Source organism: Cryptomeria japonica, chromosome 9, assembly GCF_030272615.1.
Source record: "Cryptomeria japonica chromosome 9, Sugi_1.0, whole genome shotgun sequence".
NCBI classification, from domain to species: domain Eukaryota; kingdom Viridiplantae; phylum Streptophyta; class Pinopsida; order Cupressales; family Cupressaceae; genus Cryptomeria; species Cryptomeria japonica.
In genome coordinates this window covers 562,783,838-562,809,981 of record NC_081413.1, presented here as the reverse complement: position 1 = coordinate 562,809,981, position 26,144 = coordinate 562,783,838, and the positions used below count along the sequence as shown (strand labels likewise).

The 26,144-nt window shown below is 34.1% G+C and overlaps 1 protein-coding gene across 1 annotated transcript; it reads right to left on the bottom strand.

The window, feature by feature from the left end:
* Nucleotides 1–21,744: 21,744 nt before the first annotated feature.
* Nucleotides 21,745–23,495, bottom strand: LOC131071070 (FBD-associated F-box protein At3g52670). Its single transcript, XM_058006770.2, has 2 exons — nt 22,424–23,495; nt 21,745–22,292 (listed from the first exon to the last, which is right to left on the bottom strand). The coding sequence occupies exons 1-2, from the start codon at nt 23,348–23,350 to the stop codon at nt 21,990–21,992; spliced, it is 1,230 nt and encodes a 409-aa protein (XP_057862753.2). The 5' UTR covers nt 23,351–23,495; the 3' UTR covers nt 21,745–21,989.
* Nucleotides 23,496–26,144: the final 2,649 nt, after the last annotated feature.

Below are 26,144 nucleotides of genomic sequence, written 5' to 3'. Positions count from 1 at the left end.
AGATTCCCCCTATTAAACCAATTGATATAACTAATCTTGGGTCACCTTCCTTTTATTCCAAATCTTTTTGCCAATACCATCATCAACCCAGTCATCACACTGAAAAGTGTTATTCCTTGAGAAGTAAGATCCAAGACTTGATTGATAATAATACTATTTTTGTGACTGGTGTGAATGATAAATGAAATAAATTTGTTTCTCCTCCTAACCAGAATCTTCAAATCTACACTGATCCTTTACTATCTCATTTTGCTAATGTGATTGAAACTGAACAATGTGCCTATTCTCTTAATGATGCTGGCCTTGAATCTAACAATATGGTGAACCTTATTGGTAAAAATGAACCACCTAAGGATTTGTGCATTACGTTTGATCCTAGTAATACTATTAAAGCACCCAATGGACCTCTTTACATAACTATGAAAATCAAAGGCATACCTTCTCAAGGAGTGCTTATTGATCTATCTTGCATGGCTAATGTGATAATTGAAGATTTTCTTTATAATTTACAATTACAGATCAAGTGACATAGGATAAATCTAATGTAATAATAAAGTTGTTGATGGTTTCTTTTGTCTTGCTATCGGTCCAATTACACTTCCTATTGAGGTTAGCACTAAATTCTTAGATGTTCTTTTTGCTATCATTCTTACATCTGATCAATTTTGTGTGAAGTTGGGACATCCTTGGCTCTCTTCCATGAAAATTATTGCTTCTAATATTCATAAGTGTTTGAAATTTCCTCATGATGGTAAAATCATAACTATTAATCATAGCATATATCAACCTAAAATAAGGCATGGAGATGTTTGTCTTGACTATTTTTGGTCCGAACAATTCCAACCTACTCAACCTAGAAGTGATGCTCTCTTTAAATCATATCAAAAATGGAAAAAGGAGATGATTTTATCCTTGAGTAAACCTAGAAATCCAACACTTATCCTTCCTCTTGATGATCATATACCTCTTCTTGAGGACAAGATTATTCTTCTTCCTAAGGAAAGATATAATCCCCTTCCTAAAGAGAAACCTATTGCTTCTCCTAAAGATAAGACCATCCTTCCCCCTAAGGAAAGTGATATTATTTTTCTTAAGGAAGAATCCATTCCTTCTCTTAAAGATGAGTCTATTATTTCTCCCAAATGTATAAAATCTCTTCCTCCTAAGCATCAATCTAAGGATAAACATATCATTCATCCTAAGGATAAACCTATTCCTCCTCGTCATGATGGACCTGATCTCTTTCCTACACCCTCTATTACTCCTCTATATGGTGAAGCTCTACCTCATACAACTTATAAACACGTGAAACCAACCTCTCCTATTATTCAACCTAAAATATCTTAACCCATTTATCCTTCCTTCAAAGAAGAAAATAAATATACACTAGTTGAACCTACACCTTCACAACCTTCCACTAAAACTAAACAAAAATGTTGTGCGAGAGAACACTGACAAAGACATCATGCTTGAGCTCATGAACTTGCTTCCCAAACCATTTCTTCTCCCAAGACACCAACTCTTGATATGATTCTAGTTGATCAAACTTCCCCTAAACAAGATGTTCAACCTAAATCTCCAAAACACAAAATTCTTAAGACAAATAATCGTTCAATTTCTATTCCTATTAGAGATCCTATTTTTATTAATCTTGATGTAGAAATTGATGAGAATATTATTAATAATGAGAATTTTGATTCTAATATTTCTGATGATGAATATAAATATGTTGATGTTGATAATGATTTATTTGAGAAAATTTGTCAAGCCTTAATCCTAGCTCCAAATTGATCCATCATTAGAGCATGGTCCTTGTCTGGAACTTGTGATAGCTCCATCTACTATGCTTAATGTGACTCCTCTTGCATATTGTCTACCTTTCCAAAAAATGATGAGCAAGATCGGAGGTACATATAAGGTTCTTTATTAGCTTCATTAGCATCGTAGATCCTCTCTCCCTCTCTTTTCTTGCTTGTTTGTGACATTCTTGTATTTTCCTCTCATTTCTTCTATTCGTTGTTCCTAATGTTGTCTTCTTGAGGATGATACAAAAAGTTGAGATCTCTTTTGGTGTCTCCTATGTTGACTCAAAAGGCAGATGTGTCCCTTTTTCAAAGTTGGTTTCCTTTTTTTGTGGAATGAGGAAAATTCTATGAATACATATATATGATATACATTGGTTATCATATAAAAGCATTTTGACCTCAGAGTTAAGTGAAACCACCTCATGTTTATGTTTTGTGATCATTATCCTTTGACTTGTCCCTTCTTGGGGGATAAATCATTGTGATAACTTTATTATGTTCTTGGGGTGTATCCTACCTTAAATAAATTTCCCTCAATAAGGCATGCACAATTGCTTTAACGTGCGGGCATACACTCCACACAATAGATGTCTCTCTTGATACTTAAGTTACTTAGTGAACTTTGCCTTTTTCTTTGTAATATTTTGTATTTTTCTTTTCATGACTCATTGTAAGGGAACCTTACTAGTTTGTAGTCATGGTTCTCTCTTATTTCTCCCTCTCTCATAGTGTCCCTTTTATCTTATTATCAAAGTTGTAAGATCCTAAAGTCCACTGGGGTCTTGGTGTATCTTGCCTACTTGATGACTTGGTGAATTTTTTTATGAACCCTTTGTACTTTACCAATAGTATGATAGACTTAATATTCCTAAAAAATTTAGGGCTAAATGTAGCATCCTAAAAATTGAATCCTTTTCATTTTCAACTGCATTTGGGTCTTGACCTGTGTTTGCACCCCTTGGCCTGATTATGCTCTTGCACATCAAAAATGGTATCTAAACTCAAATTTCACCCCTTGAAGTACCTCATGCCTACACCAAAATAGAGTAGGACCATGGTGCCATGCCATGACCCTTCCTAAATTGGGCCCAATTTGAACCCTTAGTCCTATTTCAAAATTGAGCAGGATTTCCCTCTCTGTGTCAGCTCATATCAAAAAATTAGCCAATTTCATCAATAGGCAAGTATATAAAGAGGATTTCCCCTCTCATTTGAAGATCCATAATCAAGAAAGCATACATGAGATCAAGAATTCAAGCATTCAAGAGAAATTAAGTAGCAATCAGTCTTCTTCCAGCTTAGGAGCAGTAGTAAAGTCAAGTTTCAAGGATTGAAGGAGACATTATTCATCCTATTTAGTTGAAGACTTCATAAACTATAATTCTATGTGGAGGCAAGATAAAATTCACAAGGAGGAATCGTAATTCAATTTTCAGTCATAATTCAATATCTCCCTCAAAAGGAGATCCTTTCCTTTTAGTTATTTCAATTATATTTATTTAAATTTTATGGTTAATTCTAAAATCGGGGTTTGACCTAAGGGAAACTCCTATTCCCAACACATTACCCTTTCTTTTTGTGTGCAAGAAACAAGTAGAGAGTTGTATTCCTCACATTAGGCTTCATTCACAACGTGGAATCATCTCTCTTTGATGTGCAAAAAATTTTAGAGGACCGTTGTGATGCACCATGGTCTTGACAGTTTTGAGTAGTTTTGGGGAGTAGATTAGATTCAACGTGCATTGCTTAATTCTAGGTGTAGTAAAAAATAGCTCACTATTTTCATGCTTTACCTTCATTTTTTAGCATTCTGCATAATTTCAGCACTTCAACTCACAAAAGAGGATACCCCCTTCAATCCAAATTCACTTAGAATTTAGTCTTCATCTGATTCATGACTAGATCTACTGAATTCCCCATTCTCTTTTGAATGTAAAGGCCCAAAGTGAAAAAATTATCTAGTGGTTTTCATTCTTTGGGTGGAAACCCTAAGGAATCATTTTTCCCCTTTACACAATGCATCATAATCAACACATATGGAAATGCTAAGAGAAGTTTAGTGGGAATGATCAATCTCTCATAGTATGTCAAGGTAAAGTAAAGTGTCTGAGAAGTAGTCAAGGTACTTAGTTAGAGTTGACTAATTACCAAACCCTTTCAAGGTAGAGTCCCTAATACATTTGGTTTATATTTTTGATGGAGGTTTCTGACGGAGAAGGTATATTGTGACCAAATTTGATTTTTTTTTGAAAAAATGCCCAAATTCATTGGAATTCTAACGGTAATTTGATATTTGGTTTTGACAGAGAAGGCATTAGTAATGAATTTTTTTGTTTTTAAAAGTGCCCGCGTTTGTCGGAATTCTAACAACAATGGGAATTACTTAAAAAAAAAGAAAGAGGGCAAGTCATTTGTGCATTGCGATCCCACGCATGCGTTCGTGTAGACTTCAACCCCCGACTTGTGTTGCATTGCAATCACGTGCAAGAGGTCTAGATTCTTCACCTTGATTTCATCATGCAAAAAATTACACCATTCAAGAGATTCCTTTCAAGAGATTCTACAACTTTTGCTTTTATATTTGCTAGCTATGCCTGCATTCTTGTGGGATATTGACCGATTGTGGAAGAAACTACAATCTATTGAAGGGGAATTCCACCCATAGAATTGTAGGGGTCCGAGAAATGACGATCTATGGAAGGGGCCAATTAGACCTTGCGAACCTTCCTTCCCAGATTCAATATTGTATTCTCAATGGTTATAACTCCTTGATTAGTTGAGGGCTGCTTCAAGAAATCTATGCCTGGAACTAGGTAAGGCTCTCTACAATAAGGGGACTTCAAGTTCTGCCTCCCACTCCCTTGAGGGTGCACTCCAAGTCTAACTATTTGTTCTTTGATTCATCATTTGGCCAATTTAATGACATATGGATGGATAGTTGCATTAGTCCCCTTGCATTGGAGTTGGAACTCAATAGAGTTTATATCCTCTAGTTGCCCATAGAATTGTAGGGGCCCATCGTCCATCAAATTATGGAGCTCCCATCCTAAGGAATATATGGGTAGTGGGGTCCGTCAATCTTGGTTGGAACTCAATCTTGATCTCATCCTCTAGCCCCCTAATCTCCTCTAAATAGTTGAGTGAGATAATCCTCTAATTAGACTACTCTCCCACAATCCATATAGTTGGGCTCGACTAGAGCCATAATCCTCCATGTGAGAAAATCTAGGATCGACTAGTCAGTCATTCTCTTAAGGTGTTTGTGTTTTCCAAATACCATGCCCAAATAGGTTAGTCATCATCTTAAAGTAAGCACACTATAATCTCCACATTCACTTCATTTTTTTCCTCTCGCCACCTTCTAGGCAACATTCCTAATGTGGTGATTCCTATGTGCCACCCTTAGGTGCACATGGTGGGTCTGATGTTGTTCATATGTGAGTAGACATTAGAGACATTTAGCATGCTTTCCAATTTTTTTCTAAGGTTTGTGTTGTGTCCAAATGAGAGCATGATATTAGTATCAAAGATTGGTTTGATACACTAGAAAATTTGGGTTGAATTTAACATGCACTTAATTAAACTTATTTTGGGATTATATGATGCCACACACAATGAGGATGGATCATCCATCCCCTAGTGCTTCAAGAGGAGCACATTCACATGAGGGACAAGAAGAGTCATATCACTTTGAGAGTTTTCACCAAGATGAGTAGCCTGAGTATGGACCTCAAATCTTACAAGCCTTATAGAATTTGATAGGTGTGATACAGGATAGGTTTTCATCCACAATAGAGGCACCTCATGAGGATCCACGTATAGTAGTGGATAATATACTTGTATCTTGGGAGCTTGTTAGGAGTTCACCTTGAATTTGGGAAATACACATAGAGGAGACAAAAGATTGATCAATACACATTACCTAGCCTCATCATGCATAAATGCAAGAGGTATAGACTATAGCAAGCACATATCATGAGCCAAAAGATCATATTCGAGAGTTGCTTCATCTCTAATCCTCTACATTTTTAAGACCCACAAATGGGGTTGAGGCTAAGTATTGGTTACTTAGCTTGGACTTATGCTTTGGGTTGCATCTATATGTGAGCAACCTAAAGGCATAATTTGCAATGCAATTTTTGAGAGGACTTGCTTCCACCTTGTGGTACTGGGAGGATAAAATGTACCAACTCACATTGGAAACCCTCTCATGGGATACCATTTTGAAGTGCTTCAAAGTCTGTTCTATTTCCAAATATTTTTGATAGAGATGCATAGATGAGTTTCACAATTTACATAATGAGGTTTCGTAGTGGCTCAACATGAGAGTTAGTTTTTGGAGTTCTTCTAGTTTGTAGATTATATTCAAGACAAGTTACTTTTCAATTATTTCATTAGGGGTGGAAAGCCCAAAATTTCAGTTTTCCTACACATGGCCAATCCTAATGACTTTAGGGTTTCTATGGAAAAGTATCTTATGGAAAAGGAGGTACATGGGAGGACACAAGAGGCATGAGGGAACTTTGTAACCTTGATCAAGGGAATAAAGTGTCCATAGGTCTCCCCATCCTTCAAAGGAGAATTTATACTTACTATAGGATTTCAAAGTAAAACCCAATAGTATCAATATTAGGGACAAAGGTCTAGATCATAGTATGGGCCATAGGGTAGTCACATGTGACCATCATCAGCACAAGGATATTTTAGGTATGAGAGAATATAGGGCTATCAAGCTAGGCCTTCTATGACTCAACAACCTTTTAGGGGAGAATCTAGTGTTTTTAGTAGTTAGGATCTTCTAATTATGGTGGGGCCTAGACAACATAGGGTTATATGAGAGGAACATGTTATGTATATGTTAGTATCAAACAAAGAGTTCCCAAAAGGTTTTAGAGTAGGTGGACACCATCCTACGATGTCAAAGTAGATAGTTGATATGTGGGTAAATCCCATAGAGTTTTTGCAATGATTGAGAACTAGCAAATTGACTATTAGTGTCCATGATCATCGAGGTTGTACGTATGATTAATAGTGAATGAGTTAGTGTAACATTTGATTTTAGGGCATCTTATTCTTTTATTTTGCCTTCTATAATGGAGTGTTGCAAGCTAGTGGCCATCTAGATAGGATAATAGGTGGAAGGTTGATTTATTCTCAAGGGATCACAAGGTGGTTGTAGATTTAGTGGTTAGGGTTTTCCAATTGGCTTTTAGGGGCATCACCATGTATTAGTGAATCTTTGAATTACACCTTTGGGATCTTACAACATAGTATTTGACATGGATTGGCTTGATGCACATTAGACTATGGTTGATTGTATCTATAAGGTGACTAAGTATTTTGATGATCATGGCATGATGATTATGATTTTCAGGAGTGCATAGACCCATATCTCTTCATTTTTCTATGTAGTTTAAGTAGAGAATGCATAAGGGATTCTATATGTTTCCCGCATTATGGCTCTAGTCAAACCCATATCTCTGAATTAATATTTACATTTATGAAACAACTTCTTTATTATAATCAATTTTTGCATCTTTCGTGGTGATTGAGGTTAATAATGAACATGTAAATGAATAGTAGTAGTTGTTCTAGAGCTTTCCTTGGTCTCATTTTCATGTTAGAATTGGCAATTTTGGCATGATAAATTATTTACATACAAGGTTATTTCTAGATTTTGTTGATAATGTGGGTTTAGGTAATACCGATGATTCATTTTCTCATATCCTTGTTCTATCTTTTGCAATTTATTTTAACCTTTTAGAGTAGGCAAATTGAGAAATCGATATTTCAACTTGATTAGTGATATTTTCCCCTTGAACAAACAGGCCGCATCAACACTTTGTTATCTTGTATCATTGTTACCTTGGGAGGTATGGCTTCCTAGGAAATGATAAATTCTAAAGGTAAGCTAAATTAACTCAAGGGATTGAGATGGTATCCTACCATGAAAGATGATAGTTCTAAGCAAAAGACTACCTAGTGATATGAAAGTTGATGCAAGATGGTAAGGACAACAAAGAAATTTATTTTGAACTTTGACAAGATTGAATATTTAGGTGGAATTTTGAATGGATTGATAGCTAAAAGGAATGGTGATGCAGAAAATCCAATAAACTCAACCAACTAGGGAGATATTTCTCCCAACTCACCTATTCAATTAGGTGTCAACCCTTCACTGACTCACAAGACCCCTCACAAGGCCACAAGTTACTCAAAAGGATTCAATACCCCAAAATACACCCATACTCCAACCCTCACCCAACCATTGAATCACACTCAAATAGGACAAATAAACATGTCTAAGTCACAATCCAACTCTCCAACATTCAATCACCACCAACACCCTCAACCCTTGTTCACACAAATCCTCCTTCAATTAGGTCTTCTAATCCCCCCTAGTACTCAACTCACAAAATTTATTAGATATCCAAAAAACAATGTACTTTCAGACACTCTTACAAGGACCACTCAAAATATACCACCATGGGCCTTTTCCCTCCCAACCACCCAAAGGTCAAAGGAAGATTCACTCCTGCAACACTCACATTTTGTCTGTCTCAGAGACTTAGGACAGTCACTCCTTTCATGGCCATTATTCTTCACAACACTCTCTAAAATTAATTATGATGATAGTGTACCTCCTTAAACCTTCTACCAGCACCAAACTCAATACCAAACTCATTCCCAATCTCGCTAATGGACTAACTCAACTCACTGTCAAATTGTGATAGTCAATGCAAGGTTTAGGACAGCCATACACCCTCACGGATTGATGTACTTTTCTGGTCACCAAACAATTGGATTATGTTTATAACTCCCTCACAAATTTCCCAATCCCTTAAAAAAACTATTCAAGGACCCTTGAGTCAATTACACCATCCAAACTCCATACATACACTATGTTCTCAGATTAAGACACAAAAATCAACACCTTCCACATATTTGCACGTGCAAAAATTCTCATGAGACCTTGCAATGATTAAGAAAAAAACTGATGATTTTATGGGTCATCTCATACCTTGCAATGGATTTATAAACATGGAAATGGCCCCTAATGCATTTTAGTTTGCCTCGGGTTACCCTAGACTAGGTTTTTGACAATTTTCACCAATTTGGCTATAACTTTTGCAATACAGAACGAAACAAGATGAAACCAAAGGGAGATTGAAGAGGATTGACCCCTACCCCTATAACAAATTCAAAATATTTTTCAAGAAAAATAACATGCTAAGGAACGCCAAACTCCAATATAGAAGTTTGCAATGTTAAATAATTTATAGTTCATTTCTGAATCTAACATGATTGTTTTTGCTTTAAAAGGTGGAATGGCCAAGAAAAAAGGTTAAAAGATGAATTGACAAACTGTATGGTTGAGTAGTTTGGAAATGACACCTTTGACAAAACCAAGCTCCTTGAAAATGCTGGCACATATCTAAAGTATGTGAGGGACCAATACAAGACCCATTTAGAGAAGAACATAAAGTACGAGCATCCCCCCATGATTCCAGAAAGGGAGTGGAAGGACTTGATTTTGGATGCCAAGGAGAGAATTGAAAGGATAAAAGGAAATACACCACCAGATGCCAAAAGAAGGTATGGGATACTATTAAGAATGTAATTATGTACTATTAATTATTCTTTATATTTATATAATCTAACATATTTCAAACTTTTCATAGACTGAGTGACACGTCAAAGGCAACCAAGGCAAGACAAGAAAAGAACGAGAAACACAAACTTGGTTTTGGTGGTTATATGAAACTTGCCACATGAATTGTAAGTATCTGTAAATGAAATATCACATCAAAATATTTATAAATTGCAAATGATTTTGTTTTTGATCAAACCATGCAATCAAAATTCACGATACCAAGAAAAAATGCAGGCCCTTAAATTCAATAGAGCACCCACAGAAGATGACAAGAGAATTGCCTATGAGCAAGGCTATACAGTCGTGGTTGATCGACTACGAGAATTGAGTGGGAAAACACAAGATTTTGGTGCAACCATCACAAAGGTAAATAAGCTAAATGAAAATTGTTTCAAATTGAATACTTTACCTACAATAATCTAATTTATGTTGAGTTCCAACATAAAGTGACTATATTTTTTTTAAATAAGAAAGCAATGATAACAATGTGCATGGCATTGGAATGCAGCCTGCTAAACGTGAAACACCACCTGCACATGAAGGTCCGGATGTGCATCCTATTAGTGGAGGTATTCATTTACTATTCAAATTTATTTATGTAATTATTAATACAATTAAACATCTTTATTTTTAATTAGAGTAGTAATTAATGTAACCTTTTTTGTTAATATTTTAGAGCATGTCATCGGTGGTGACCAAGTGGAGCATGATCCGGGTACACAACATGAGAAAGATGATGTTCCCCAATCAGGTAAAGAGGACCACTATTATTCCTTTAAACAAATTTAATTGCAATTGGTGTTCAACATTAATGTAACCTTTAGTATTTCAACTCCTGAGGATCTAGAGGGTGTTCAGCATGTTGAGGTTGAGGCTAGACAAAATGATGTGGTCCCATCAGGTAAAGAGCACAACAGTTATGTTCTCTAAATTAATGAAATACTTGTAACAATAATAAAAAATATTTTGAATTTAACCCATTTCTTTGTTATTGTAGAGGACCCCCCTTCGCTTTAGTGTCCTCATCCACAGTATAGGACTAGGCATACACCAAGATCACAAGCAGAGGGAAAAACAATTGAAGAGGGGGGAAATGATGAAGAAAACAATGTTCCACTTAGTCTTTTCATAGCTTCAAAGAAAAAACAAAAAACAAATGGTTGTAATCTACCTTATTTGATAATGACTGATTTTTATGTGTTAATGACTGTAATTATGTGCTAATGAATGGTTATGAATTATATGTGTTAATTAATATTGATGAATGTTGTGTGTTAATTAATTTTAATCAATGTTATCTGTTAATAAATGTTATGTGATATTAACGAATGAATGTTATATTTTATTAATGGTAAAAAGAAAGAAAGAATGAATGTTAGATGTTAACGTGGAATTTAGAGTGATTTTAGGGGGGGAGGGTGGAGAGGCCAAATGAGCTTCCACCTTCACGTGGTTGGCCCTGTTAAGTAGAGAATAATAAACTTTTCTCAAAACCAAGAGAAGCTCAATAAGATAACACACTTTTCAATATTTCATTATGTTGCACAGTTAATCTTATTGAATAATGTATATTGAATCTTAATTGCAGGGTCCAACAGAGCCAACACGAACAACAACACCACAAGTTGCTAGGTATAATGAACTCCCATATTGTCTTATATGTACACTAACAATATGAGTTGCTTTTAGTGTTGATATCCATGGCGGGACTACAAAATTTATGAATATGCCTCATCCTTGTATGTTTTTTTATTACTTGACATTTTCTTTAGCATTTTGTTACTTCATGAATGAGATGTTTTCAGATGTCTATTCCATGAATATCTCTCTCTTGTATGCTTCATGATCAATGTGTCTTTAGCATGTCCACTCCATGAGAACCTTTCTCATATACTCTTGTACCTTATGTGTATTTATGTATTACTTCATGGTTTACATGTATGATTCATGCCTTGCATGTATTCATATGTATGGTTTGTGCTTTACATAGCTCCTTCATACCTTATGAGCATTACTTTATGCCTTGCAGTCTTCTCAGAATATTGCAAAATCAATCAACAAGAAAGAGAGTATTAGAGGCTACATACCAAAATAAATTATATCTCTCTCTTTATTTCCTCACCTTCTTCCCTATTTTCTTCCTCCCTTCTTTATCACTTCCCTTTTTATTTATTTTTCCTTGATATAACTAACCTTTTCTCCTTAATGTTCTTCATGAATCTAAAGACTCCTTTTCACTCTCTACTTTACATCCATGGCAACTACCTTCATAACTTCACTTAGTGTGAAGTAAATATTCTCTTCTACCATGGCCTTCATATATCCTTTCAAATAATACCATCCATATATATATATCAACCTCATTCTAATACTTTGAATCTACTCTGCCCATTTCTGTTTCACATTTCTCTTATGTGACAACAAAATGTGAGGATTTAAGAGAAGCTTTAAATCATAATAGCCCTTAGCATTGGTTCGGAAAGAGTCTCATATTATGCCTCCTAGATTGGATGGGTCTGATCCTCATCACACTATTCAGCGTTGCCCTCCTCACTGGATTGTTTGCACTCATTATGACTGAATTGTGAAGATTATATTTCAACAATTTTTTTTCTCACTTCAGATTCAACAAGAATCAATTAAGATATCCTTTCGGTGAAATATTTTTGTCCACCTTTGGTCAATGAAAAGAAATGTATTTTCATGTATAAAAGAGAGGATGGATGGTGGGCACGTAGTCCCATAGAGAGACATTTAATACAATATATATTAAGATGTATGGTCTAAAAAAGTCCACAATATATATTAAAGTACCATATGAAATTGAAGAGTAGCAAGTCAATCTTTCCTATCCCTAGCCTATTGTGCCTTGTTACACAATATGAATAGAACCTTAGCATCATTGATCATACTAATCACTTTTTATTTTAAAATTTAAAATCAACATCCACCTCATTTCTAATGTTAGTAAGGTTCACTATTTTTAAAAGAGTATTAGATAAAAGATTTGATGGAAAAAAATTGACAGAGGAAACGAATAACAACATTATATTTTAGATGTTAAATGTTTTTTAATATATATTTTCTATATGATAATTAATATTTTGGGAGTAGTTAAGGATAAGGAGATCATTCTTCTATTTGATAGTCTATCGCCATCCTTATGTTATATTGTACTTTTGTTCTAGGAAAGCTTTTGATCTTTTGCAAGTAGTGTGGGTTTTTTAAGGTGACTCTTTATATGTCCTAAAATTGTATGAGCCTAATAACTTCTACTCATGTTGATTGTTTCGTGGTTCTAAACAATGGCTCCTTTGAAGAAGCGGGATCCTTGTAATTTTGACCTTCCATGATGTGAAAAGAGGTTATGTTATGAATAATGGTCCAGATGTTTTAGTTATTTCTTATTATGTTGAGTATGAGTAAATTTGGGCTTCTTTGGCTATGGTCACTATTTTCTACTAACTATTGTGATTTAGTGTGATTTGACCATGGACTTCAAGTAATCAAGAGGGTGGAAACAATCTTCAAGTGTTAGGGGGTACACAACCTTGACCAAGGGATGAAAGTATCAGGAAAGTACAAGTGATTCATGTGTAGATCAATGTATCATTCACCTATTAATTCCTAGCAACATTCTCAAATAAATAAGAAAAGAGGTATGCTGAGTGCATATATACATTTTATGTTTCCATGATATAAGTAAGATATCAAACATGTAACCTAGATTGATTTGCAATTTCATTCATAAATATTAGATCTTCCTTGTGGATTTTTGAATGCATAATGTCTCTTTGATTTCAGTATCTTTATTGCAAGTACTCTTTGCAGCATGAAACTCCACTCATTGAGGTCTCTTACTAAATGCAAGTCAGTTATCCTATCAATGATGATATGTTTTGCATGCATTTTATGGGTAAATCTTATTAATAGATATGGTTGGGTTGTTCATTGTTTTGTGAAAATATATACAAGTAGATTGGGACATTAGAGTTATAATTATATTACATTATCTATAAATTAAATAAATAGAGTAGTTTAAAGTTAGATAACCATAAACATCTAACTCATGTGGCAAAGTTATGTGATAATCTCTTCTTACTATAAAAGGCTTGGCATCAAAACTAGGTAGGCGTTATAGCCTATAAGTCCTCACTAGATAATTATTAATTAGTGAGTATATTATTAGGAGGGCATGAAAAAAATTATGAACAAATTAATAGAATGATCATGTAGTGATCTATCAAGTATAACACGATATATGACCTTGATTGTGCACTCAACTAATTGTTTCAATATTATAATTTATAAATGATTATATAGTATAAGTTATATTATTATAACTCATATTTTTAGGGATATATAAGATATGACAAAATAAGAATACTATATATATATATATATATAAAAGAAAAATGAGGTAGAGTAAATATTTAAAGATGATGAAGATGTAGAGTTGGTCAAATTTAATGATGGGGCATAGAGCTATGACTCTTCTCAAGTCAAGACTTCACGATTGGGTAAACATTACACCTTATCAGGTACAAGGGTGAAGCACACCAATGTGCCATTACATTTCAATTGTTCATGGTCTTAGGTATGCCATAAATTTATTACAGTCCAATGCCTACAAAGGTGATGGTCTTGTCAAATTAAGTAAAGACTAAATCCTTGCTATGCATAGCTTGTGATGTTGACACACCATGGAGTAGATAAGTTTCAAATGAGGTTAATGTAAGAGAGATGGACAAATAAGAGAGAAGGAAATAAATAGGCATTTAAGGAAATCAATTTCCTCAATTCCACTGGGCAGACATAAGGAATTTATGAGGCATGGAGTCCCGTGATTGGGATAGGGGGAGTTTTTTAGGCTAAGGACTAAGGAGACTGATAATGAGCATGCAGGGGATGGGCGCCATATAACTCAGTATGGTCTTCTTAATTTGAGGGGATACAAATAGAGAAGTGTAGGGGAAGGAGATTAATGGCTGATAGTGAATTGCAGGAGAGGACTTTCCTCCAAGGGCATCAGCTTAACAGATCACATTGCCCTGCCTATGCTTCCACGTTTTGCATACATGTCTACCAGGACATAGGAATGGTGCTGGAAAGGGTTGTTGATTCTGGTTTTATACCTGCCAATCATATTTTCTTGAAAGATTCTAAAGCCTTTTTATCAAACCCATCCTATTCTTATCTTGCAATCATAACATTTCATGAGGTGACAACAACTATGAGTTTTAGGGGTGGGTACGTTGAGAGTGTCGCCTTGTGTTGGTGTAGCATTCAGGTCCATATTCAAAGATTTCAAACAAAAGAGGACTTTGGAGCCATCATCAGATGACCCCTTCAAATTTATGAGGTAGGCTTTGTCGGGAAAACCTTATTCTTTGTCAACATCACAAGCTACTCATGTATAATTAAAAAAACTAAGCTTTTAAGAAAATTGATTTATTAGTACCTATTCTGGTTATTAATGGAAAGTGTGTTTATTACAACATTGGATCATATGGGTCTTGGCCCATAATTTATCAACAAAATGGGACTAAAATATTGTGTATTACCAGTTGGACATGACTGGAAGAATGTTTGAAATGGTCATGGCCGGAAAACAAATTATGTAGTGTGGAGTTAGACTAAATGTGTGGGTGAAACTAATTAATTCCCTAGTTGTCTGAAAAATATATAATGGGCTCTAAGAATTGAGAATCATATCACACTGCCATATATCTTGACATTGGTTAGTGCTGCTTGACGAGCAATTCTAGAAATCATTAAATATCCTTGATCATAGACACTGTTGCTTAAGCACCCTCCATGTGTTGTTAGTTAAGATGCTATGACAATTAGTGGCACTATTGCTATAGAACCTTCCATACTTCTGGTTAAAATTCTATTATCTACTGAGAATTTAAATGACATTTAATATGATCTCAAACAATGTTTATTTTGTATTTTGAGCAAGAAAGCTAAGTACACAATAGTTCACATTCGATTGGACTAATATTTAAAGTCATAGCAATTAATTCTTATTAAATTGTGACACGTTATCCTTCTTTGTCTTTATTATAATAAGCTTTTATTCCATGTTTGAGATCCTTAATAATTCTCATTCTTCTTGAGGTTCCTAAGTAGCAGATTCGTTATGCCATATGTTAATTTATCATTATCATTTTAGGACCATTTCTTCCTACTAGATGATTGAAATGATGTCAAATTTAGGTATATTATAGTGATCTTGTTTTGATTATCAACATTATTATATGATGCCATGATGCAAATTGAGTGGGGTATTCATTAGGGGGTAACTAGTATTGGTTAATGATCATGTTTTATAGATATGAGCATAATCATATACTTTATATCACTTGAAAATTGTATGATTTAAGAGTCATTCTTATCATGAGAGCTGTAAGAATAAAATTGTGTTTATAACTCTTGGGAGATCACATAAGTGTGATCAAGATAATCCATTGATGAAGCATATAGATTGGTTTTACTTTTATCACTATTTTACAATCAAAATTGGTTTATGGGTTATAGATGGACCTTTTGTTTTAGCTAGGTCATCGTCATTGTTTCATCTAAGTGGGTGGCAACTGACGAGAAAAATGTCTGGGGTAGAGGGACCCTAGAAAGGGTTGCATACCCACTCCTTTATATATCATCATGTTAGATGGGATTTAAATAGTTTCAAGAACTACGAAGTCTCCGCGCCTTCACATAGGCAAGGCCATCTATGATGAGCCCCCGAGACACTAGGTTTGGCCCTTAGGTTTTGCAATTATAAGTTTGGTTTAGTCTTGCCACTCACTCAAAATCTTATGTATTCTCTATGTATCTATGCCCTCTTGATTTAGTTGTGCTAGCTTTTTGAAATGAATTTCTCTATCCTTTCTATCGAATTGCTTTATCAATGTCTCACTGAAATCTTCTAAGGTAGTGATTGAATCTTTTCTTTGGGCCATCATGCCTTGATACCACCATTTGTGAGTCATCCCCTCAACATGCAAGTTGGAAAACTTGATGGCCTCTTCTTCAAACTTAGGATTCAAAAGGAAACATGCATCCAATTTTTGCAACCAAGCTCTTGTTGAAGAGCTATCGAATATAGTAAAGGTGGGAATGGTGATCTTTCCAAAGAAGTGTTGAATGTACTTTTAGGGCTGCTCGTCACATCTTCTCCTCCTATGCCAATCCCTTGTCTTCATCTCATACTATTTTGTAAAGAAAGTGTCTCTTCATATGCCAACACTTAGGGCATTGTATTTATCATTAAGTCTTGTCATTTCATCTTCCTGATTGGGTTGCTCTTCTTCCATTGGTATTGTCCCTTCCTTTTCTAGAGAATTGGCTTTAAAGGCTCTTGTATTTGGGTTAGCTAATTCCCTATCAGCACCAGAGCTGTTCCCTTTGATCCCATTTTTAATAGGTTTACTAGTACTCAGTGGTTTATATAGTCCTCTTAAGAGTTGGACAATCTCATCCATGGTGCCCCTCATATGTGTATTCTTTTTTTTTTTTTTAAATAGATATGCGTCTGAATTCTGACGACAACTAAACTTTGCACTGATGACCAAATGGTCAGACCAACAACATCCTCGTCAGTGCAAAGTTTATGGCAGCCATCGGAATTGCAAAGCAAATTGAAGAAACATCTGATGACACTTTCTTCTTGGACGCTCGCCAATGCATATTCGTGGGGAGTGTCAGAATTTTGACGTCCATCTGACGACATTTTTGGTCGGAGGAGCAATCATGGCTATTGTCGAAAGAGTTCATGATGTCGTCAGAATCTTGACGTTAAATGGCATCATTGAAAATTCCAACGATGAGTTTTTGATGGTTTCATTTGTTGGCAGTCCGATGAAAAGTAGTCAAAATTCCGATGATAGGCCGTCGAAAATTAGCCCTGAATGTACTAGTGAGTAAAGTGTTTGAGAAGTAGTTAGGATGCTTTTTATTCACTTAGACCAATAGATATATATATATATATATATATATATATATATATATATATATATATATATATATATATATATATATATATATATATATATATATATATATATATATATATATATATATATATATATATATATATATAAGGAGATTGAAGACATGATTAGAAAGGCCTAAGCTATACTTTATTCAAGTTTTAGATGATTTGGTGTAACATAGTTTAGTCTTAGTCTTCAAAGTGTTATTATGACATAGTTAATATGAAATTCTCTTTTTTGATCTACTCGAGAGGGTTTGATACTTGCACCAACATATTAAATTTAGATATTGTAATATAATCTTATAGGAGACCTTGTAGGGATAATAATTATCAAATGATCCTAATTCACATTATGATCATTTTCACTCTCTGGTAGCAGAAGGGATATAGATGTTGATAGTTTTTGGTGATTTTCTATTATTAGGCTTACATGTCTTATGCTCTCACTGACAATATGGTACTGACTGTTTGCACTTGCTTTGGAGAATGTGTTGGAAAGATATTGGTTTCAGTTGAACCTTAAATGTTGTTCTATAAATTGTTACATTTCATGATATGTGTGTTTGAGCCTAGCTTGTAAAGTATTTCATACTTTTTAATATAAGCTATCTTGGAGCCAACCTAGTTGATTTTTTGATATGTGGTGGAGGACATATATAAAGAAGGGCAAATAATTTGTAATATGCGTGTGTTGTAATAAGGTGCAAAAAAGAGGACTGTACTATCCACATATGCTAGATGCTTCTTTACAACAATCCAAATTGTCAATCATGGTAAAAACATGTTGTCTTAGTGTATTTCCAACTTACTTTGGGTTGTAGCCCATAAATTAAAATGTATTGTTGTTTGCACTTATGAGTCTGGATTTGGATAGTAGATTGAACTAACTTTTCTTATCATGGTTTTTCCCCTATGGGGTTTTCCATGTATACCTAGTATCCTCATGTGCAATGATGTTTTGTTTCCTTATAATTCTAACTTTCTCTTTGGTATATCTAGTTCAAAATAGAAATTTAAGTTGCTATTGGAATTAATTAAATTTGACAAGATACTAGTTCACCCCTCCTCTCAGTATCTAGTGTATTCAACACACTCATATAAGGTACTCTAGATCTGTCCTCTATCTCAGTAGGAGATTTTGGGCAATCACCCATAGAAAGATTCATCCACTGTAATATTGAAACAACTTACCATCTATAGGTTTTTATGTTGAATGTGTTCAACATGGAGTGATCATAGTTACTTTAAATCTTTCAAATCTTTTTACTAGCTCTATCACTAATAATCTCAATCCCAAGAATACATCTAAGTACACATAGATATTTCATCTCTAACTATCCTACTTACTGAGATATTAAAACTAAAACAATTCTTTTACCATTCCCAATAAACAACATATTGATGTTACATGACTATGATAAGAAAGAGACCATTTTTAAATTTATAATATAGACAATTTTTTATTTAAATTTCATAAATGAAATGTACATAGGTGTCAAAATTTTAATATGAAATTCTAGAAGACTTTTTCAAACCATATAAAGATTTATTCAACTTACTAACAAGGTTTTCTTTTCTTTTTTCAATTAAGTGATCTAGCTACATGACATGTAAATTTCATCCTCTAAATTATGTTGAAGGAACACTATCTTCACATTCATTTTCTTGACTTCTAAGTTATAGGCTTCTGCAAGTGATAATATAAATTGAATGGATATTAACTAGCAATGGGAAATAATATTTCAGCATGATCAATTAACTTAACCTAAGAATACGCCTTTGTGACCAATCATGCTTTATGCTTCTCAACACTCCCATCTAGACCCAATTTCTTCTTGAACACCCATTAACATCCAATAGCCTTATGTCCTTCAATAAAAGCTACTAGAGTCCACATAGAAATCTTCTTCAATGTAGCCATCTCTTCCTTCATGGCTTCTATCCAAGAATCTACAACATGCATACCCATGGCCTCTCCTATACTAGTCATATGCGCACAAATGTTAGCAATCAAAGAAAATATGCAACTAGAATCCAACAAAGAATATCTAAACCTTTTTAGGAAATAACCATATTAATTAGGTTGTCTCTTATCATGAGTAGACATCCTCAATTATTAAGCTTGAGGGTCTTTCTCCTCCTCTAAACTTTAGAGATTTTTGATCTTTTCTCATCATCAGTTCCAATAGGAGTGTGTAGTTCATTTCTCATCAGAGTAGGTTGTACCCAAAGTACCTCCTTTTTCTATTTTTATTCTTTCTCTAGCCACAAATCTATACTAGAAGGAACTCATAGAAGATCACACTTCTACTATAGAGCACATTCTCAATAAAAATCATGTAACCTTTGACACTAAGACCATATAGTCGATGAAGATACAACTTCATTTCCAATATTAATTTAATTTAATTTAGTATATTTTTTATTTTCTTAGTTAAGTAAGTGCTTGGACATAAATCATTTTTATTTAAGGTACTATTATTTTTTACTTATTGTCCTATTATTTATCTATATTTGGTTCTTGTAGTTTGTGTTAGATACTTGCAGATGATAAGAGGGGGTGTTAATAAATATATATTAAACCTTAACCATTCATTCCATTTATCATTTGTGCAGAAGTAAACACCAGGAAACAAAACAACTATCTCACTATATGAAAAACTAATTAGAAAGTTTTAGGCTCTATGCCAAGGAATCTCACACTTACAATCTCAGGGACACAACCTTAGGGAAAGATACAATAGAATTGAAAAACGCTAAGGATTGCTTCTTTAAGTAAAGGTACAATAGACCTAATTACAAAGAATAATTGTTGCTAAACTGTTTTGAACATCTGAAATTTTCTTCACCACTACTTATCTACACTCACGTAACATCACACTTATTTGACACACCATCCACAACTCCTGATTGAAATCATACCATCATATCATCCTCTATATACCATCCACAAAAAGAAGTTATATCAATTAGGTCAGCTTAATTGGATGCAACATGTAGAGTATTGGAAGTCAACCCCAAATACATTCTCCAAAGTAATGTGGAATGAAAACAAGATGTGTGAAGAATCACACCATACTGGCACACCTTTCAATCAATCCCAGATCACTGTCTTAAACTCCACACATTACTACATAGACCATGAGCACTCAAGTCAATTCCGAAGAATAGAACTGATAAAGCAACCCAGTAAAACATATTAAAAATTGCAATACAAACCTGCACAACACTTACAAATGTGTAAAATGGACAATTTTCATAACTGAGAGATCTAAAAATAAACTAATGCAAACTAATTGTGCATCCAAGATTCATATCTATAAAGACCACAAGATAAAAATAGACAGGAGCGCCCACCGTGCGGGATGTGTCAAGATTCATATATTGGTGACAATTTTATAGGCAAGAACCATAATCTTATATGTTTCAATTCTCAAAATTATTCAAATTATTCAAGATAGCTAGAGTCCCTGCCATTTGCTCAAATTATTCTAGGCAAAATTTGAATTAGTGTAGTTCATTTGGATTAGAATTATTTATTATAAATATTGAATGTTTAATTGAAATATTATAAACAAAATTTCTAAAATAAAATAATTTTAAATAATTTTGATTAAAAAATAATTTTAAATGTCATTTATTCTTAAATAAAATTAAAATAAAGATAATTCTAAGCAAAGAAAACCATGAATTATCAGTATAAGATCAAAACAATGATTTATCAGTATGAGATCAAACTATTATAGAGTAGATTTTTAAAAAAACATATAAGATCAAAACAATGATTTATCAATATGAGATCAAACTATTATAGAGTAGATTTATCATGATAGAGTGATTGTCATGAGACTGAAATTAAAGGAAACTTAAATTATTATTTGGAAATGGAGAAGCCTGCAAATCAAACTGCTTGACCGTCATTTATTATCATTTATTTGTCTGCGTTCTGCCGGTAGAGAAGAAGAACGTAAACTGAGTGGAATAAGTATTGCATTGGTGAGGAGAGGAGATATTATATATTTGCAACTTTGAAATCAGAAACACTGAAATCCAGAGCACTCTCCAAAGTCTTCTTGATCTACATTTTTGCATACAGAGTCGCACTCACCACTCTTCCATGCCATACATTCGCCATGAAATCCCCCGCTCAGTTTGCTACAGTACTCTTGTGATAATAAAAAAATATATATAATTTGTTAAATTTTCTTTATGAACTGTTCAATATTCAAGAAAACATTGATAATTTTTTTTAAAACACATAATATCAGATAACAAGGATCACCTATACAAAATCTTTGAAAAAGGATTGCATATTGTACAAATGAATGTAGAAATTAAAACACCATATGGGAAATAACATAACCATCCCTTTTTTCATATAAATGTACATCTGTTTTTAAAACAGCTAATTCCCTTGACATGCAATACTAAGTAGTCTTTGAAGAGACTATGCAGAAAATGGTTGTTTCATAAAAAATAAATTCCCTAAGAAAATAGAAACTGTTATCCAAATTCTGCAAACCTGCCACTAATATTCAACATATTTTCCACAAAATTGGCAAAATTCTTTTGAATTCATTGACCATCTTCTTGTGGTGGTAGACAATCTTGATTTTGAGAACTCCTTTTCCAAATCTTGCAATTTAATTCGCATGATCCTAGGGCAGCGTTCAGGCAGAAAAACTTTTGTTACACTTAATGGACTATGTCTGAGAAGAAAACCCAGAAATGCCACTGTCTGTCCATCCTTGTCTGGGCCAATGTGGGCACGCACCATCTTCAAATTTGGCAATGTCAACTCTGGTACTGAAATCTCATCTGATATCATCTCCTGCAACAAGGATAATGTGGGTTCATCCCTATATTAACGAATTTGAAAGAAATAATGTTGTTCCACAAATATAAAAGGACAAGAAGATAATATACCAGTCACTGATTAACTTCAATGTACAAAATACTAACCTGGAAACATTGGCCATGGATTGTCAACTCTTCAAGCTGAGGAAAACTGTTAAGAACAGTAATACTAGGAATTCCTGGATTAATGGCATTGCCGGTATTATGATTTCGAAGAGTAATACGTTTAATAGATTCTGATCTTGAAATTCTTTGTAGTAATTTTAGCCCCGGGATTGACCCCCAATCGGCGAGGCTGATTTCTGTCAATCGGGGACAAGCCATCTGCAATGATAAATCAGGGCTTAGACCTATTAGTTTTAGGTACCTGAGTTTGGAAGAACGTATATTCAAGTTTCTCAACCCCTCACAAATGACAATCCCCAAATTTCGGAGATGTGGGCATACAGCCATTAATCGCTCAAACATGGCATCATCCAAATTCAAAACACCCATACAATAAAGTGTGTTTAGGGATCGGAAAACCCCAAAGTTATTGGGTATCATGGGAAGATGGATGGATATCAGTTGTAGGGAAGTGAGGTTTTCACATCTTAAAAAGGAGTCTCCAAGCTCCACTATGGTAGAAGCGTCAAACCTAGTGTTTGGATCTCTATAAGAGATGTATACCTCCATGCGTTTCACCTTTTTTTCAGCTGCAAGTCGAATCCAAGTGTTGATATCGACAGCCTTGGGGTTATCCAAGGCGACTCGAAGATTGAAATAGAGAAGACGAGCATCGACTTGGAGCAGGGCCTTATTAATTATGGCCTGTATCCTCATGTCATCTCTTTGTTTCTCAAAGTCCTCTAGACAAAACTTGAGGATGGGTGTTTTCCTCCACAAGAATCGCCATCTCTGAGAGAGGATGGAGGAGCGTACAACATCTCTGTAAGAAATCTTTGTGAAAATATGATTTAAAAGAACATCATCTGATAATGCAGAGAGCCTGTCTGTTGCGGATGCTCTAGCCATTAACCTTGTGATTGCCATTGCTGCTATCTGATTTTCTCTTATCTTTTGTCTGCCACTGCCATTAATCCTGGAAAACTATTGAATGTGGAGTAAGCAAATATAGATATAGAATAACAATATCAAGATTCAATCCATGTTCTAATTTCAATGCCGTTTGGGCTTGTCCAAGAAGATTTGTAATTTGGAATATGACATATAAAATAATAATAATTAAGCCCAACGGTTATATTAAAAAGATGAGGTGAGTTGAAGAATCAACGCTTCGTTTTTGGATTTCTGAAATTCTCCCAAATAAAATAGCTGTTCACTATATATATATATATATATTATTCATAAAGTCATTTTTTATTTACATATACAATTATTCTATTTTGTTCTAAAATTAATTTAAAATTTTTATTTTTATTTATATTTTATTTTAATTAACTTGATAATCATTTAATAACAAAATATTTTAATGGAGTCGTTTTCGTTTGCTGCGGTTGCTATTGGTTTTGTGAACCTGAGAAGAATGGGTGCGAGTCTGCAATGGAGATGTCATTTTCAAGGATCTAGGGCGTTTGTTGACGGTGACAGACCTTCTCTTGCAAACGTAGTGTCCTCTAGCAATGATGGGCGACGTGGAGCCAGGGGTTTGTATTTTGCTCTACCATCCATTGGTGGTAAAGGAATACATCACCCATGGGAGTAAACGCATAGGGAGGATGCAGGTAGGCTACTCGATAAGGGCATGCAATAGGGATTTTTATGTGTCAGGGTGTTGAGCTTTGGGAACCACATGATAGATAGCACAAATCTAGGGCAAAAGAAGGTTGGGAGGAGGCATGGCTTTTTGAGGGAGGAAGGATGTACTAAAGATGTTCAGCCTAAGGAAGGAGGTGTGAATATGCAAAATTAGATTGTCAATTGTCTAGAGTTGAAAAACAGGCTTTCCTATTTATGAAAATTAGCACACTATTTTGTAGGAGTCGATGGAAGAAGAGGAAGAGGAAAAGGGTTGGACTGCCATGCATGGGAAGAAGGGTTACAAGAGATTACATAAAGATGGCTCTTGCAACATGCTTCTTCAATCTAAAAAATGAAGTTGTAATGTCTTGATGTGTTAATGGGTCTCAGATTGTAGGTCATATGTGCTTTGGAGAGGTGGCTCCCCAATCTGTTGCCCCAACTGATTTGGCCCAAGTTCAAAATCTTCATTATTAATATAATGTTAAATCAATTATCAATAAAAAGAAGAAGAAGCTTGATAATCATTTTATTTAAACATTATTCATTAATTTTGTTGAATATATCAAACTAAAAAAAATAGATTACTTTATTTACTTAATAATTATTGTATTTTATTGATAAAATATTTTACTTAAAAGTATTTTTACTTATATACATAAATATTCTATTTTTCTTAAAAATTATTTAACACTTATTTTAATTTTATTGAGCTAAAGAGTATTTAAATTAACTTGATTATTTCATTTTTAAATTTAAATTTAAACCTTACATTCCAAAAAAAAAATACTATTCACCCATTTTTTATGCTAAATAATATATTAAATATATCTAGCTAAAAAATGCTAGATTTCATATTTACTTAAGAGATTGTATTTTCTTTTATTTTTATTTTTATCATGTGTACTCTAGAAGCTATCTAAGTAAGTTTAACTACTATGTATGAATAGGTCCTAGAAAGGAATCAATTCCAGGGAATAACCAACATCACTTCCTTAAGTGCAACTTAAGAAGGAACAAGCCAATGCAAAGATGCAACAATGGGTCCTGAAAGTAATGCATAATAAGGTACCCATGTACAAACAATCTATCACAAACATGAAAAAGAAGAAAAATCATGTGGAAAAAAACTCCTCCAAAAGAGAGAAAACACATGTAAATAAAACATGAAAAGTGGAGGGACTTTAGAAGAGCCCCAAGGACAAGTTCCATCACCCCACACATTGATTACAATTCAAGATAATGAGGCAATGACAAAGGTTTAGTAAAAATTTATACAACCTACTACTTTATAGGTAAGTATTCCAAGCCAAGAACACCATCCTTGATGAATTGCATGAGATACGAGTGACACTTTGATTATTATATCATAGAGTAGTGGTATGATTAGGAGGAAATTCAAACTCTGTCACCATCTAATAAAGCCAAATCTACACCTGAATACTCAGCGTTTGTTGATAATAATACAATAGGTGTATGCTACTTGCATGATCATGAAATCAGATGAAATCCAAGGAAATAGACAAAACTAGAAGTGGACCTCTGGTCATCAACACCACTAACCCAATCTAATCCGATGAGGCCCACAATTTCAGAATCTACTAATGTGTAATGAATGCCAAAGAGTGAAGCCCCTTGGATGTACCTCATTGTGTTTTGTTACCTTTCACTAAGTTTTATGGCGATCTTGAGAGAAACACAAGACAAGTGTTGGTAAGAGACACTATTTTGGTAGAAGTTGATGCATCAGAAAGATTTAAGAGTTTTCATTGATGGTAACTTAGTTCATATATCATATCTAGTGTACATAGATTTGATTTATCAAAAGTTTCATTGTTCATTGTCTGGAAGGTGAAATACTTTAATCGATAAAGCATGAGGATAGTGTGCATATCTTGACTTTGTTTGCATTATTTTGGTTGCGGTAATAGAAGTAGACAATTTGAGGTTTGAGGTAGATTATTCCTTAATCCTAGTAACCAACGTTGATTCATGAGCGAGATTGAAGGTCCAGTATCCGATAATTTAGGTAGAACGGAGCTATTTTGCTATAACGTGTGGTTCAAAATATTTGGGATGATTTTGG